The 15767-nt window shown below is 41.7% G+C and overlaps 2 protein-coding genes across 2 annotated transcripts in view; one reads left to right on the top strand and one right to left on the bottom strand.

The window, feature by feature from the left end:
• nup160 (nucleoporin 160) overlaps positions 1–7312 on the bottom strand; it is a 29031-nt gene extending 21719 nt beyond the window's left edge. Inside the window, exons 1-7 of the mRNA XM_070907358.1 lie at positions 7222–7312; positions 4300–4408; positions 3797–4007; positions 2219–2441; positions 1647–1837; positions 604–840; positions 113–210 (exon numbers count right to left, since the gene is read on the bottom strand). Coding sequence (XP_070763459.1) covers positions 113–210; positions 604–840; positions 1647–1837; positions 2219–2441; positions 3797–4007; positions 4300–4408; positions 7222–7312 — 1160 coding nt within the window. The remainder of the gene's footprint in view (positions 1–112; positions 211–603; positions 841–1646; positions 1838–2218; positions 2442–3796; positions 4008–4299; positions 4409–7221) is intronic.
• A 4315-nt stretch (positions 7313–11627) lies between these two features.
• The window catches only part of LOC139287126 (sodium channel protein type 4 subunit alpha B-like), a 46925-nt gene continuing 42785 nt past the window's right edge, over positions 11628–15767 (top strand). Inside the window, exons 1-2 of the mRNA XM_070908112.1 lie at positions 11628–11731; positions 14444–14624. Of these exons, the coding sequence (XP_070764213.1) occupies positions 11628–11731; positions 14444–14624 (285 nt within the window). The remainder of the gene's footprint in view (positions 11732–14443; positions 14625–15767) is intronic.

Raw genomic sequence — 15767 nt, 5'->3', positions numbered from 1 at the left:
AAAATAATTGTCTCTGAGGACTTCAACTACAGAACTTCATGTTATTATCTTCACTCACGTAATCCTTTCATTTCATATTCTCCCACTGCTGATCATTCATGTGATTACTTACTGTTCAAAGTTGATGTATTTGACTACAGTGGCATTGGAGTCATCCACCCAGACGGCCCAGATGTCAGTGGAGGTCAGAGCAAAATCCACCAGAGTCTCCTGTTGACAGAGACACATTCAGACAGATAGAGATGAGTACCGAAACCCAGTATTAAACGGAATAATTAAAAACCGTGGTAGCGATAAGCTCTGAAGTCTATTTTCACTTCATTGTTGTATCCCATCAAACATCTGTGTGAAATTTTGTCAAAATTACCACATCAATGAATATTATAAAGAGTCCGGTCTAGACCTGCTTTATAAGTGTCATGAGATAACTTTTGTTGTGATTTGGCACTATATAAACAAAATGGAATTGAAATTCAATTGAAATTCTTGAGTTATGGCCAAAAACATGTTTTGTGAGGTCACAGTGACCTTGACCTTTGACCCTTTTTGGCTCCGTCGCAGAGGCATAAAAACAACAGTGTAAACATTAGATCTGCAGTTCACCTGTGTAGTGAAGAGAGAGGAGATGTGGTCGAGGCTGTAGCGGTTGTTGTCGGTGGCGACCAGCTGCAGGACGGTGAACTGTCCTCTCTGAGGAACAGCCAGGTAAACACACAGACAGAGGCCGGTGGTGGAGGAGAAGGCCAGCCTCAGACGGTGACCCTGACCGGCCAGACGCTTCACTCCTTTACAGGCTGGCATGTACTCCAACATGTCCGCCTCCAGCAGACACGCCTGCTCCTGCAGGGGGACACATAGCAAGTACTTGTTTAATGATGCAGTACTTACACATCAAGTATTTCTGACACTGTACATACTATACATACAGCCCTCTATACATCAATGATTCTAGTCAAAAGAACATGACTAATGAAAGAAGTCTCCACCCTCTGAAGATGCCAATAATCTGAAGGAACAAATGTTTTTCTTTTATCACTTAAATACGTTTAGGTTGAATCATCATGTTTTTACAGTGTAACGTCAGCTTTGATCTGTGTGTTAAGGATCACACTGCAGCACATTATAAAAAGTAAGATGACTGATATCAAGCAGACTTCATTATGACTTCATATTAAATAAGATAGATCTTAAATGATAAACCCCTTTTCATCAGGTGTTTGAGTTCAGACCCACGAGCAGAAAATCACAATTTCAGATCGAAAGACTGAACTCTTCCTTTGTTTAACAATCTGCTGTTTGTAAATGTCTCATTCTGTCCTCAGTTTTAAAGTTATACATTATGTATCATTAATGTTGTCTTTTCTTTTTGTCTTTATCTGTGTGTGTCTGTATTATATTTAGGGAAAGACGGTTAATGAGACAACATGAAGTTTTTCTCTGTAATTGTTCTTTCTGTGAAGCTTTCACCTTTTTAGGCATCTCTGGTCAAATCAATTTCCTAATTTGGATAATTACGTGAAATCTGATTTGAATTTAACATCAATAAAAGTATTATTCTGTTAGCATTCAACAACTACACCTCCCATGAGGCTTTGCCAGAACACCGCCTGTGTGTCTAGTGCTCATTGGTTGAATATGTGTCTCACCCTGAACGACCACATGCGCAGTTTGTGATCCTGACAAAGGGCGAAGATGAAGGAGTCTTCCTCCAGTTCTCTGACAGCCAAACTGAGGACCAGATCAGCTGGACTCTGCTCCCCACGGATCGCTGTGGGCATCCAGCCGGACAACCTCTGCATCATGGAGCTCCTCTTCAGCTCCAGCACCGACACACTGCCTGCAACACACACACACACACACACACACACAGACACACAGACACACAGACACACAGACACACACACACACACAGTCCTTGTACAGATGTAGATAAGGTCTCACATGTTCATACAGTTGAAGCAGCGACTGAGCTGGAGCTCAGCCAGATCCCAGCCGGATCCTTTGGCCACTGAGCATAACTCTCACCACTGAACCCTCAAATTAGCTCCAGGTAAACGAGGACTGTGGATTTTATCCTCCATCACTTACTTACATCACTTTAAAATGACTTTAAGAAGGAGGAATGACCAACACATAACCGTTTCAATGTGCATGTGGGCATGTGAGTGTAGTTTTAAGACAGACTTGAGAACATGTTAACCTGAGAACTGGTCTTTACCCTGTGTGTCGTGAGGTGGCAGAGTGACCACAATGATGCCTCCAGCAGGTGAAGCCAGAGCATAGTGAGCCTCTCCAGACTGACTGAGCCAGACCGTGGAGGTGCCGGGACTCCCCGTCTGTCCCACTAAGCTGGGGATGATGGCACTGTGACAGGGGTCCTGCAGACTCAGCTTCCCCACATCAGTGAAGATGGACTGCATGTGAAGCTCCGTCACCAGCTCCTGGAGACGAAAGGCAGGTACACATCTACTGTTACCGTTAAATACACAGCAGGAGAACAGGTTAAACCGTTACACGGGGTGTCACCATTTTCAAAATCATGATTCGATTTTCGATCTAAACATCTTGTTCCCCTCAGTGTTCATTATACAGGCAGTGACAGACAAACATACAGTGCACATTTCAACACAACGCCAGAGTCACTTGTTCAGTCTTATCTGTGTCAGTATGTACAAAAGTTCTCTGCTCAGTCGAGACTTTCTTGGTTTCCACAATTACTGTGCAGAACTGGAGTTCCCCGAATGAATGAATGAATGTCTACCAGTATACGTCCACCGGTAAATCCGCGGCAGGAGAAACTTAGGGCCTGTGTCCACCAAAGTGTTTTTTTTCTGAGGCCAGTGCATTTTGTTTTTATTGTTTCCAATGGGAGCGCCTCGTATTAATGTTCTGCTACAAATGCCAGGAGCGCAACGAAGCGCTGAGCGTCTTTTCTGCGTTTTTTAGTCATCGCCGAGAGTTGAAAAATGTTCGACTTTGGGTGAAACACTGCGCTCGTCACTGTCACTTTGTACCCAGCCGTCCAATCACAGTGGAGGAGGGGCGGGGACAAATACCACAGAGACCAACTGAGATGTTTTCACGCACACAAAGTCACATGAAACCAGACAGACCGGCGGGTCCGTCCTCTCTCCCTACGTGCTTCAGCCTTCCCTTCATCCAGAGCAAGTAGTCTACCCAATTTCGCAGATAGTTTGTGTTGTGAACACAGGCCCTTAGTCTGTAAGCATGATGTGACCTGTTAGCTTTAGCCTCAGTCTGCTAGCATGATATCATGTATGTATCATCAAGTGCATATTTAATTGAGTCTTTTACAAGACTCTCAATTTCAAACAAGTCAGCATTAAAAAGTCAGCTGGAGTTTTCAACCAACTCACAGAGTTTTAGTGTTAGCATTAGCTTAGGCTAGCTGGCTACAACTGATCATTTCAGCCAACAAATGGTAAATGGACTTGACTTACTTAGCGCTTTACAGATTGGTCTCATTCACACATTCACACACTGATGACGACCGAGCTGGTGCTGGCCTTCACTGGGAGCAACTGTGTTTAGTATGTTGCCCAAAAACACTTCAATATGTGGACGGGGGAGACGGGGATCGAACAGCTAACCTGTTTCTCTGGACTTTGATGACAAATCTGTTATCTCTGTTAACTGTTTATGAGCTGTGTGGGAATGTTAGATTGACAGGTTAGCAACAGCAACTAAGGGGGGTGGGGCTTGGTGAACAGTGAATAGACTTTGCAAACCTGTGTAAACGTCAGTAACACTTTGTGTTGCAGTACAATTTACTCACACTGCGGTACATGCGTGTGGGGTGAGGAAGCACCAGTCTGTGGACGCTCTGATTGGTGGAGACGAGGATGATGACATTGTTGAGGGTCTCCTGGATGTTGACTCCTCCAGGCAGCACAGTACAGTGGGTGAACTTGAGTTTGACAGCGTGGTTGAGCAGGTTGGTGTCCAGAGACTGCTCCACCAGCTGCACCGTGTCTCCTGCCGTGGACCTACACACACAGTCACAGTGTTAACACACATCTATACAGGAGTAACTCCTGACATGATTAACTTCAGGGTTAAAATGGAGCTGAATCTGTTCAGTGTCTGCCCGACCTCAGCTCAGTGTGATTATGTTACTTGGTTTGTGGCAGAGACAGAAGATACTGCCCTGACCTTCAGATTGGTTTTCTGACTCTGAATGAGCACAGATTTGAAGTAATAAATAAGTCATGTTCCCAATGAAGAGGAACCTTCAGGGAGGAGGTTAGGAGGAAATGTGTAGATGCTGATGTTACTGACCAGTGAATGAATCGGTTACTGGTGACAGACAGCAGCTTCCCACTCTCCTCATAATGAAACGCTCCAGCACTGTCGGGAAACTTCACACCACCAGGAAGAGCATTCAGACCTGAAGACGGGAAACAGTTATAATAACGTTTCACTCTGAGATGAGGAAGACTGGATCATGTGACAGCTGTGAAAAAAACGACATAGCCTGAATGAAACGGACGACATCAGCAGTGAACACAGAGGTTATAATGTCAAACACTAGTGATGGGCCGACGAGAGCGAAGCTTGTTTCACTCCTGTCAGGATCACGGTTTCCTCGCGTTGTGTCTGAGCGTGTGTTAAACACACAGTATGTCATTTCTGCTGCTAGGGGTTTCTCAATCAAAACAATAACTAAAAACTTAGTTTGATGACGTCATGAAGTAGCGTGGGATCATGGGAGTTGTTGTCTTCATCGTTAAACCACAATGATTGCAGTCATGTTACGGTTAGTCACATTATGCAATTTCCTTTTAACGAAATAGCTGCAAGTAACATTAGCAAACGTAACATTACCTTGCTACCTTACCATTAGATGAGTTGACCACACATACAGCTACTGTAGCTAACTAGGGAAACCCGGTATTGAACGGGCCCTGGGGCCAAATTATTAAAAACTGTAGTATCGATATCAGTTCTACTCTCTGTATTGGAGAAATGAAGAAAATAGATTTCCTATCTCAACAAATCCAATAAGTTTAAGACATTCATCTATGATGCATTTTGACTATTCCCTAAATATTTTATAAGAGTAGTTAAGATCTTAATGATACCGATCCCTACAGCTAACGTTATGTGGCGAAGTCTGTCGTGAGGCAGCCCAGCTCTGTTATCTGTGAAAACAGTCATACTGAAAATAACTTTATGAGCATGTTGAACATCAGAATCAGAAATACTTTATTGATCCCCAGGGGGAAATTGTACAACATTGTTGTAATGTTATAACATTAGCGTGCACATTAGCTTGGTGGCTGGCATGAGCCACTTGTCATAATAGCACATCATTGTAAGCTAGACCGATATTGAAATATCATATCAATAAATTAGGTCTCTACTGGATTACTGTGTTCAAAATGGCAGCAGTTAATGAAGAATGATGCTGCGTGGCAGGAAAGATGCTGTTTTACTGTTATTCAGTGTAACTCTGTGACATTGTGTTCCTTCTTCACTCATATCATCTGGTGTTTCCCCACAAGTTATAACAACTAGAGGGGTAAAGGGGATATTGACAGGCGACCAAATGAAACACACCTTTACCTTGAATAAAATTAGATTTCTCTGGGTGTGAACATTGTTGGAAACATTTGTGATAATGTAAGTACATAACTCAACAAACTATAATATAGGGCTAGTTGTTTTTAGACACTTTAAAGCGGAAATGTTACATATTATGCCTTTAATTGAAGAAACCCATGTGACTGATGATGTCCAATGCTTCAACCGTCTCTGCTGCTTCAGACAGATTGTCACTAAGTTTGACAGCTAAACAATTTGATGCTCAAGAGATCCTCACATTGTGTCTGAGCTTGTGTTGACTCAGACAGAAATCATGTTCACGGATGAGGAAATATTTAAAGTTTTATTCACGTTACGTTTAGTCACGTTTATTCATGTTATGTAATTTCCTTTTAATCAAATAGACGCAAGTAATGTTAGCTAACGTAATGTCGCCCATGGAAACAAACTAACTCTGATGGAAACAAACTAACTGAGATTGAAACAAACTAACCGAGATGGAAACAAACTAACTGAGATTGAAACAAACTAACCGAGATGGAAACAAACTAACTGAGATGGAAACAAACTAACCGAGATGGAAACAAACGGACTGAGATGGAAAAAAACTAACTCTGATGGAAACAAACTAACCGAGATGGAAACAAACTGACTGATGGAAACAGAGCAGAGTGATTGTGTCTGATGGTTGCTGCGACGCTCCAGGGCTGAAAGTTAATCAAGTCGACTAAACTACTTTTGAACCAGACACTAGTACAACTTCCTCTCCTGCTGTCCAGCTGACACAGCTGCCAGCAGCCAATCAGGAGAGATGATTTTAAACCTGAACTATAAGCAGGGCCAGCTTTTGATTTCTCTGACTGCATGGAAATCAAAGACATTCGAACGTCTGACTGAGTCTGGTGTATGAGTTGAGGAGGTGGGTCTGCAATTTAGGACATGCTCTCAACTTTTATCATATTTTTTTATGTGATATTATTTTTTATTTGTTCTTCCCTTTGTCTATAATTTTGTGTTTTATGTTAAGTGGTTGCTATAATGGCTGCTATTATACTGTAATTTGCCTTAGGGATTAATAATGTACTCCTGTTCACTATTAATAATAACCTAAACGAGAGGAACAAAGCGAGGCTATGCAGACCACGTTAAAGTATTCGTTTTTAACACACACAATTTGGCGAGTCATCGAGGATAGCGGACTTGACAAGCTAAATAGTTATAGTTATATTGTTTTATAGCTGTTGTTCATGTGTCCCGTTAGCTATCATACTTTACTGTTTGACAGGTGAGCCACAAAATCCGAGCTACCGACTAACGTTAACTCAGTAGCTGCAGCTAATGAGAGAACAGGAACAGGACATCTGAACACAGTCAGAGGAGGTAAATAGCTGTTGCTGCACCGTGCATCACCTACTCACGAGCCAACGACGGGGAATTTAACAGGTAAGTTAAAATGTTTACGGACCAATAATAACACATAGTCACACTCCATCAGGGCCCATTACATTAGACTACACGCTGACGTTACTAGCCAGCGTGTTAGCGGTGCTAGCTATAGTTAGCATGTCACAATATTCAACCCTCGTTTTGAGACAAACGTATAGAAACAATTGAACGCAGAGAACAAAACTGTGAGGAGTCCAAGAGAAAGTTTACCGAGGTTTACTGTTACTTCTCGGAACCTGTGCAGAGTTTCCCTCTCAAATCCACAGATCTCTATGAAGCTGCGCTCCAACACCGCCGCCATCTTCACCTCATGGAACTGTGACGTCAGCAGGGGAGATGCCGCGCGCTCTCCTTTCAAACATTTAAAGAGACAGGACACCGCGGCACAGAGTCTGTATAACCAATAAAGTCCCCTTAACTTTCATTTAAAAACACTGCAGAACTCCATGTTCATCAGTGAATATTAAGATAATTCTCCTTTATGCACACTGTGTAAATCTGAAATACAATGAATAACCTAACCGTAACCCATAGACCAGACCAGTGTTGTGCCATCAAGCACCAAGGCCACGTAAAGAATTGCACTTTCACATAAAGTGAAAAACTACTGTGAAACTAGAAAAAAACATATTAATAATTAAAGCAATTTTGCCCAGTGGTCTCTCACAGTATTGCAGTGAAAACTTCTCCTGCGGCCCAAAAAGCATTTTCCCCATAGACCTCCATGATAAAAGAGACGTCTTTAAAACTGCTGCAAGTAAATTAGGACTCTTTCTATTATGAATGTTTGATCCATGGAGGTTTTATATTTGTAAAACTTTCCTTGAGTCAAGAAAACCGATTTTGAAATCTGTGACGTCATCACAACATGAAGTCTATGGGCTAAACAGGAACTCTCAGGTGGGGCCAGCGGGGGAAACACTACTGCACATATTCAGAGGGCTGTGTTTTCTCCTGTTTATCTGATGTAATTTATTGTAATTTGGTTTCTTTTATTTCTTCATGTTATATTTGTGGCATTCCAAGTTAGATTTGGTTTGTTGGCCTTTGTCCACCCTGAAGTTAGACTCCATGAATGTTTCCTCTGAAGCCATAAATAAACGTCCCCATGTTCAGGAATCTTTCTCTGTGGCTGCTTGGGAAGAGGGGTTTTATTCATGTTGTGTCTCCGCCAACCCTAGACAGGGCATAACCATTATGGTGTCGACAGTTGCTCCTGACTGGAGTACAGTGATACAGTCTCTCTCTCTCTCTTTCTCTGGTCAGTAATTTTACATTTTTTCTCGATCGCTAAGACACGCTCAGCTCACGCTTTTCAAAACAGTTAACACAGAGCTCACAGAAAGACCCCAAACTCTGAATAAAAACATCTATTCACAGCTGATAGAAATTACTTGCAGTCAACCTGACGAACACGGCCAAAGCCTTGCACTGACTCCCCCCCCAACATAAACACAAGGTATGCGTTATATTAACGTACACCGCCCCTGTCCCCCCTGCGTTACATTAACGCACACACCCCCTACTGGACAACTTTATCTGGACACTTTATTTTGGTCACTGCACTGTTTATATGTTATATGTTAAAATAAATGTAGCACCATCAGACCACGGCAAATTCCTTGTAATGTATGTTACTTGGCAATAAACAGTTTCTGATTCTGATTCTTATTATGAATCTCAAATGAACCTGAAACTCTTCAGTCAGCAGTAGGTCCTCATCATCTCTAACAGATGCTCTTCTGTGTTGCTGTTTGCCAGCATTGATCAAAGAGGCCAAAGGAGAGGAAGAGGAGACCAGGAAGATGAGATGAGGAAGAGGAGTTTGCATACGTGATGGGCAAGCAATCAACATGTTTGTTTGTGAGTATTTTTGAGTTAGCTGCTTCCTGTAGGTCTCACATGTCAAAGACAGTTCATGGGCACAGAAAGACCTGCACACAAGAACAACATGAATGAAGAAAGGTTTCTGTTTTACAGTATTACTCAGGGAGTATCAGAATCAGAATCAGAAATACTTTATTGATCCCATATACAGTACCGGTGCTCCCATTCAAGAGCATAAGGTAGCATAAATTTAGAAATAAGAGCATGTACAAAAATATGATGTAAAAAATAAGAATTAGAAAATAAAAAATATACACATTTACAATGTATATATATATGTATATGTATATATATGTATTGCACTGTTGCGTATGTATATATATGTATTGCACTGACATTTAAAGAATAAATAATGAGGTAGTATATGGCAGGTGAAGCAGGTCCAGATTTCCACTCTGTTTCTGACACTCAGAGGGAGGAGCTGAACAGTTTGATGGCCACAGGCAGGAATGATTTCCTGTGGTGCTCTGGGAGGAATGAGTTTCCCACTGAAGATGCTCTTGTGCCTGAAAAGCATGCAGTGCATAGAGCAGCAGGGTTTGTTCTCTCCAGTAAAAGAAGAAAGTTCATGCTGTGATATGCTTGCTTACCTTTTTTGGCTCATACTATAGCGATGTAAAGTATCAACAAATGGCTCAGATGAAGGTTGAAGCGGTTCATATTGATCGCTGTATTTTGTATTTTGTAATATATATACATATAATAATTTGACCACAGGTTGTGTTGTTTGATGGAAAGATCTGCTTTTGTTGCATGTTTAATGTTTTCTGAATGTTAGAGTCATTTTGTCCAGTGACACTCAGTTTAGGCTTCTGTGTGTGAACTGTTTTGAAAACGTAACTTCTGAATGGACAAATGTGTTCAAGCAAATGAGAAAAACTGTAATCTGTATGTGGGTCAAGCCCCCCCTGCCCGTCCCCCATAATAATTACGACCACAATGACCAGTGACCTCCTGTGTTCCTGTGAACTGGCTGCTCCTCCTGTACTTTAAATCCCCTCCTTGTATTTTAAAGTGGATCTCTGAGCTTTTTCCTTCTGCTAACATTTATCAGCTCATTGTGGAATTTCACTTTTGTGAGAAAAAGGAGGCAGCCAAAACTGTTGTTGCTTATCTGATAGATGCTTACATGCCAACACCAACATGATGACAGAAAACATTAAATCCATCAGGAGAGCAAGACCCTGTTAGAGCTCCTCAGATGTGCTGTTGTAATTTCAGCTTCAGTGGGAGACTCATTGCTCCGAAATGTACAACAGAGCGCCACAGGAAATCATTCCTGCCTGTGGCCATCAGACTGTTCAACTCAACTGTTGTCCACATGTAGCCTACATGTTGTCCACATTTATCTCACATGTTGTCCACATGTAGCCTACATGTTGTCCACATTTAGCCTAGACGTTGTCCACATTTAGGCTACATGTCCAAATTTAGCCCACATGTTGTCCACATTTAGCCTAGATGTTGTCCACATTTAGGCTACATGTTGTCCACTTGTTGTCCACATGTAGCCTACATGTTGTCCACATTTAGCCTACATGTTGTCCACATTAAGGCTACATGTTATCCACATTTAGCCTACATGTTGTCCACATTAAGGCTACATGTTGTTCACATTTAGCCTACATGTTGTCCACATGTAGGCCACATGTTGTCCACATTCAGCCCACATGTTGTTCACATTTAGCCTACATGTTGTCCACATGTAGGCCACATGTTGTCCACATTCAGCCCACATGTTGTCCACATTTAGCCCACATTTAGCCTTCATGTTGTCAACATTTAGCCTACATGTTGTCCACATGTAGGCCACATGTTGTCCACATTCAGCCCACATGTTGTCCACATCTAGCCCACATTTAGCCTTCATGTTGTCAACATTTAGCCCACATGTTGTCAACATTTAGCCTACATGTTGTCCACATTTAGGCTATATGTTGTCCACATTTAGCCTACATGTTGTCCACATTTAGGCTATATGTTGTCTACATGTAGCCCTCATGTTGTCAGCATGTAATCTGCATTCAAGTTATATGTTCACATTGAGTGTCTTTGTGTTGTTCACGTTGTGTAAGTGTGTGTGTGTGTGTGTGTGTGTGTGTGTCTGTGTTTGTGTGTATGAGTATGTTGAATGTTGGCAGTGAAATAAAGTTTTTTTCATTCAGAGATGAACAGAAACAGACTGAAGTTCTCAAACAATAAAATTCTTTGTCTTTTCTTATCTCTGTTCGAGCTCTGTGTGTGTGTGTTAGATGATACTTTCACTGTTTCCAGGAAAACTGATGTAAAACAGATCGTAATGTTCTGATGAAGATATGTGGACAACAGGAAGTCTGATGGTGTGAAAGCAAGCTCTGTTTGAGTGTGTGTGTTTTCTACAATGAATAGATGAACTTTGGCAGTGATATAATGAAGTCTATAGCTGGTAAACAGGACGGAACCAGAGTCATGTAGAGCTGCAGTTGGAACAACGGTGCAGACGACATAATCATTTGCATTTCCATGGCGATGGCTACAGGGCAGGGTGGAGCCAAGATAGCTCAAACTGAAGACTGTAATGACCCATCCCTGTAAATGCATGACTCTGGATGCCTGAACTGACCTTAAAAACAGTGAAGTGAGACAAGGAGCTGCACACCACTGAAGACGCAACAAGACAGACAGACAAGTAGCGAGGATAGGCGAGACAGGTGGCAATAGGTGGATGCAGAGGACAGACGGCTGCAGCCATGACGAGCAGAAAAATGTCCTTTTTTGAGTTCTGTAGGAGCAACAAGGAGAGAGGAGCTCTTCTTAGGAGAGCCAATCAGCTGAGACTTCTCCCTTCACAGCTGTAAGTCCGATTTTAAATACAGATTCAAACGCCCAGCATTTCAGCTGCTTTAAAGAAATATGTTAATGTGTCAGATATTGAGTGCTGCACATGTTAGTACATGTTAGTATGTGTTAGTACATGTTAGTACGCGTTAGTACACGTTAGTACGTGTTACAGAAGGAGAAAACAAGTACACAATTCAGGTTTCATCCAAATACAGCTCAAATTATAAAATTTTTTCCATAAAATGACCTAAATATATAAAAAAAAAATGTATGTCATTTTATTTGGCTGATTGAGAGCCGCTGCTCAGCGACAGACTCCCGTTCAGCGAGCTAACCCAGAGAGGCAGCAGGGGAACACAGTGTGGCGCGTTACAGACTGAATATTTTCACCTCTAACTCGGTGGGTTAGGGATTTATTTAGACCACAACGGAGTTGGTGATTGTTGGAACAGTGGAAAGACTAACCACGACGGTTTTGATTTTAGTTTGTTTTTGTCGCCTTTGAAGGAAGTGTGTTTTATGATGAGTTAACATGGCAGTAAGCTAGTCTCAGTCCGGTGGGAGAGAGGAACTTTAATTCAGAAGGTATGCAGTTGTGTTTTTCTGTTTAATAAGGAAAGTACGTGTAACTCAAGGAGTATTTTATTTGACATTTTGTGAGTTTATTTATCCCTCGGACATATTAAGACTCTCTCAGGACTTCCTGCTGTGTTTGGTTTGGTTCTCTAGAGCAGGGGTATTCAACTAAAATTCGAAGAGGTCCAGTTAGAGAAAATGTCCTCAAGCAAAGGTCCGGAACATCATAATGTCTAACTTGCGTTGTGATTTAGTGTGATATATATTGAAGTAGCCTAGTAGTTGTATCAACGTCTGCATGTAATCAACAACTGACTGTCAAATCAAAGAAAGAAAGTACAATTCAAAAACATTTTGACAATATTTATTGTCACTTAACATTGAACTATACACATAATACTGTAGATATGTATAATGTTCTTCTCTCATTAACTAAAAGAAGGGCTGCATTTAAAAATAAAATAAATGAAATAGCTTTAGAAAAATTGTGCATCTTAAAATGAAGTGCTTAATTTTAGAAAAACAAAATAAAGTGTAGCAGCAGCAGCTTGAGTTTCCCTTTTTCTTTGTGAACTGTTTCACATCTTGACTTCACAGTCTCAACCAATTTCACAATAAATAATGTGTCTGCTCTCCCTCCCGCTCACTCGTCTCTCCGTCTTCTCTCCCTGTGTCGTTCACTCGTCTTATCATCAGTCTCTCGCCTCTCACCTCTCTCGTCTGTCTGTATTCAGAGTCACAGTGTTTATCGCCTGGAATGCACAGATTTGATTGGCTGAGTAGCATCACGTGGGCTGGCATAACTCGCATGCAATTGGTCTGTGAGTTTCTTGAGTTGCTAAACCAGCGCTGCAAAGACCAGAAAAGCTGCGCCGGTTAAAATAGAAGCGCCCCGTCAAAATTTAAAATCCCTTAATAATTTATTGATTATAGGTCCGGGTCCGTGACGCCGCGGTCCGCCTGTTAGTGACCCATGCTCTAGAGGCTCCTGGATCATCAATAACAGCATTAAAGGTTGACTGATTTACTGTGCTTTACAGTCATATTTACAGTAATGTTATTATCTGTAATGTTGTTGAATGCTATATTTCATTTGGACCATTGGCTCCATGGCGCTTACTATTGGCAAATAACTTAATCAGATAACGTAGCGAAATTACAGCTAGCTGGCTAACCTTACCTTTGCTGAGCATACAGCTAACTAGGTGCCCACATTAGCCAGTATTGCACATGAGGAGACTTTCAGACTGATAGAAGATGAAGTGAGGAGACTATCAGATTGTTAGAAGATGAAGTGAGGAGACTTTCTGGCTGTTAGAAGATGAAGTGAGAAGACTTTCTGATTGTTAGAAGATGAAGTGAGGAGACTTTCTGATTGTTAGAAGATGAAGTGAGGAGACTTTCAGATTGTTAGAAGATGAAGTGAGAAGACTTTCTGATTGTTAGAAGATGAAGTGAGGAGACTTTCTGGCTGTTAGAAGATGACCTGAGTGGACTTTCAGACTGTTAGAAGATGAAGTGAGGAGACTTTCAGATTGTTAGCAGATGACCTGAGAAGACTTCTAGACTGTTAGAAGGTGAAGTGAGGAGACTTTTAGACTGTTAGAAGATGAAGTGAGGAGACTTTCAGACTGTTAGAAGATGAAGTGAGGAGACTGTCCCGACCGTTTTAAATGAAGTGAGGAGACTTTCTCTGGGACTGGCTGAATAAGACTGTTGGGGGAATGAATGTATATATGTATATCACAGGTGTGATCACTAACATGAATGAATTTAAATCACAGGTGTGATCAATAACAAAGTTTTGTTGATCGTGCCCAAAACATGATTCTTTCGTCTTGGATCCTATTAAGAGTCTAATAGTTACACAACTTATAAAAGATACATACAAGATATAAACGTTGATAGGATTAGAAGAATACAAAAACATATTAATTGTGATTATGTTGCCATCATTCATGTTCTTCATTAAAGTTAGAATCCTTCGGATTTTCATGAATTTAAAACCTGTTTTTGATTCGAAGTATAGTCTCAATTTTCTCTGCAGCAGCCATTCAGTGTATTTACATTCTGTAATTATCTCCTATATTGTAGTTTTTTGTCAATTTGTTGCATTTCTGCTCTGTTATTGCTCCCCCTGTCTCCACAGGAGGTGGTTGCATGGTGACAGTGGAGTTCGGGCAGCGCTGCAGAATGCCAGGATGGCATCTCTGCTGCCCCCTGTTGGTATGGAGGTCTTTAGACGCTTCACACCGGCCTCACTGGGGGAGGTCCAAGGACGACATGAAGCCAAGGAGAAGGAGAGACAGAAGAAGAAGAACAACAAAGAGGTACAAAACAGATTAGCCATCTTTCCGCAGTCAATAACAAGGAATCTATACACTGAGGAGAACAATGGTGACTCATGGTGCATTACAGGAACCTCAGAAATCATAAAAACATGTTACAATTAATCAAATGTCTGTATCCATTTGTGTCTCCAATCTTTGTCTCTGTCCCACCTAGAGTCTGGTTCTGCTCGAGGTTTCTGCCTCTTAAAGGAAGTTTTTTCTTGCCACTGTCTCCATAGTGCATCATCATGGTGGGAACTGTTGGGTCTCTGTAATAATATTATAAAGAGTCGGTCTAGACCTGCTTGAATTGAATTGAAAATCCTTGGCACAGTCCGAATCTGTCATGTTTGAAGTGTTTCCACAGACGGACCCGACTTCAGCTGAACAATGTCGGCATACAGTTTGACACTACTCGTTTTCTATTTTTGCTGTCACTAACTGGGAAACCGTAATGCTCCTGTATAGTGGATCAAAATGTCACGGGAGGATCCTCTAGCTCTGGTCTCTCATTTGGAGGCAGCGACACAACATGAGCTTGACTACCCTGGCTAATAGGGCTAAGCCGGTTAGCATGCTACAGCTGATAGACAACAACTGGTGCGCAGCGAAAATGTTCCTGGTAAAACTCAGTAATCAAAAATACTTTATCAGAATCAGAATCAGAAACTGTTAATTGCCAAGTAACATACATTACAAGGAATTTGCCGTGGTCTGATGGTGCTACATTGTTTTTAACATATAACATATAATCTGACAGACAACAAGCATGTAAAAATATAAAGGTAAAAGAATAAGATAAGATAAATAGCAAAAAGTGCAGTGACCAAAATAAAGTGTCCAGATAAAGTGTCCAGTAGGGGGTGTGTGCGTTAATGTAACGCAGGGGGGACGGGCGGTGTATGTTAATATAACGTATAACTTGTGTTTGTGTTGGGGGGGGGGGTCAGTGCAAGACTTTGGCCATGTTCATCAGGTTGACTGCAGAGGGGAAGAAACTGTTTTTGTGGCGGGAGGTTTTGGTCCTGATGCACCGCAGCCTCCTGCCAGAGGGGAGGGGGTGTGTCTGGGGTGGGAGGGGTCGGCAGCGATCTTCCCTGCTCTCCTCAGGGTCCTGGAGGAGTACAGGTCCTGAAGAGATGG

This window comes from Enoplosus armatus, chromosome 6 (assembly GCF_043641665.1).
Source record: "Enoplosus armatus isolate fEnoArm2 chromosome 6, fEnoArm2.hap1, whole genome shotgun sequence".
In the NCBI taxonomy this organism is placed as follows: domain Eukaryota; kingdom Metazoa; phylum Chordata; class Actinopteri; order Centrarchiformes; family Enoplosidae; genus Enoplosus; species Enoplosus armatus.
This window is presented reverse-complemented; position numbering and strand designations above follow the sequence as displayed.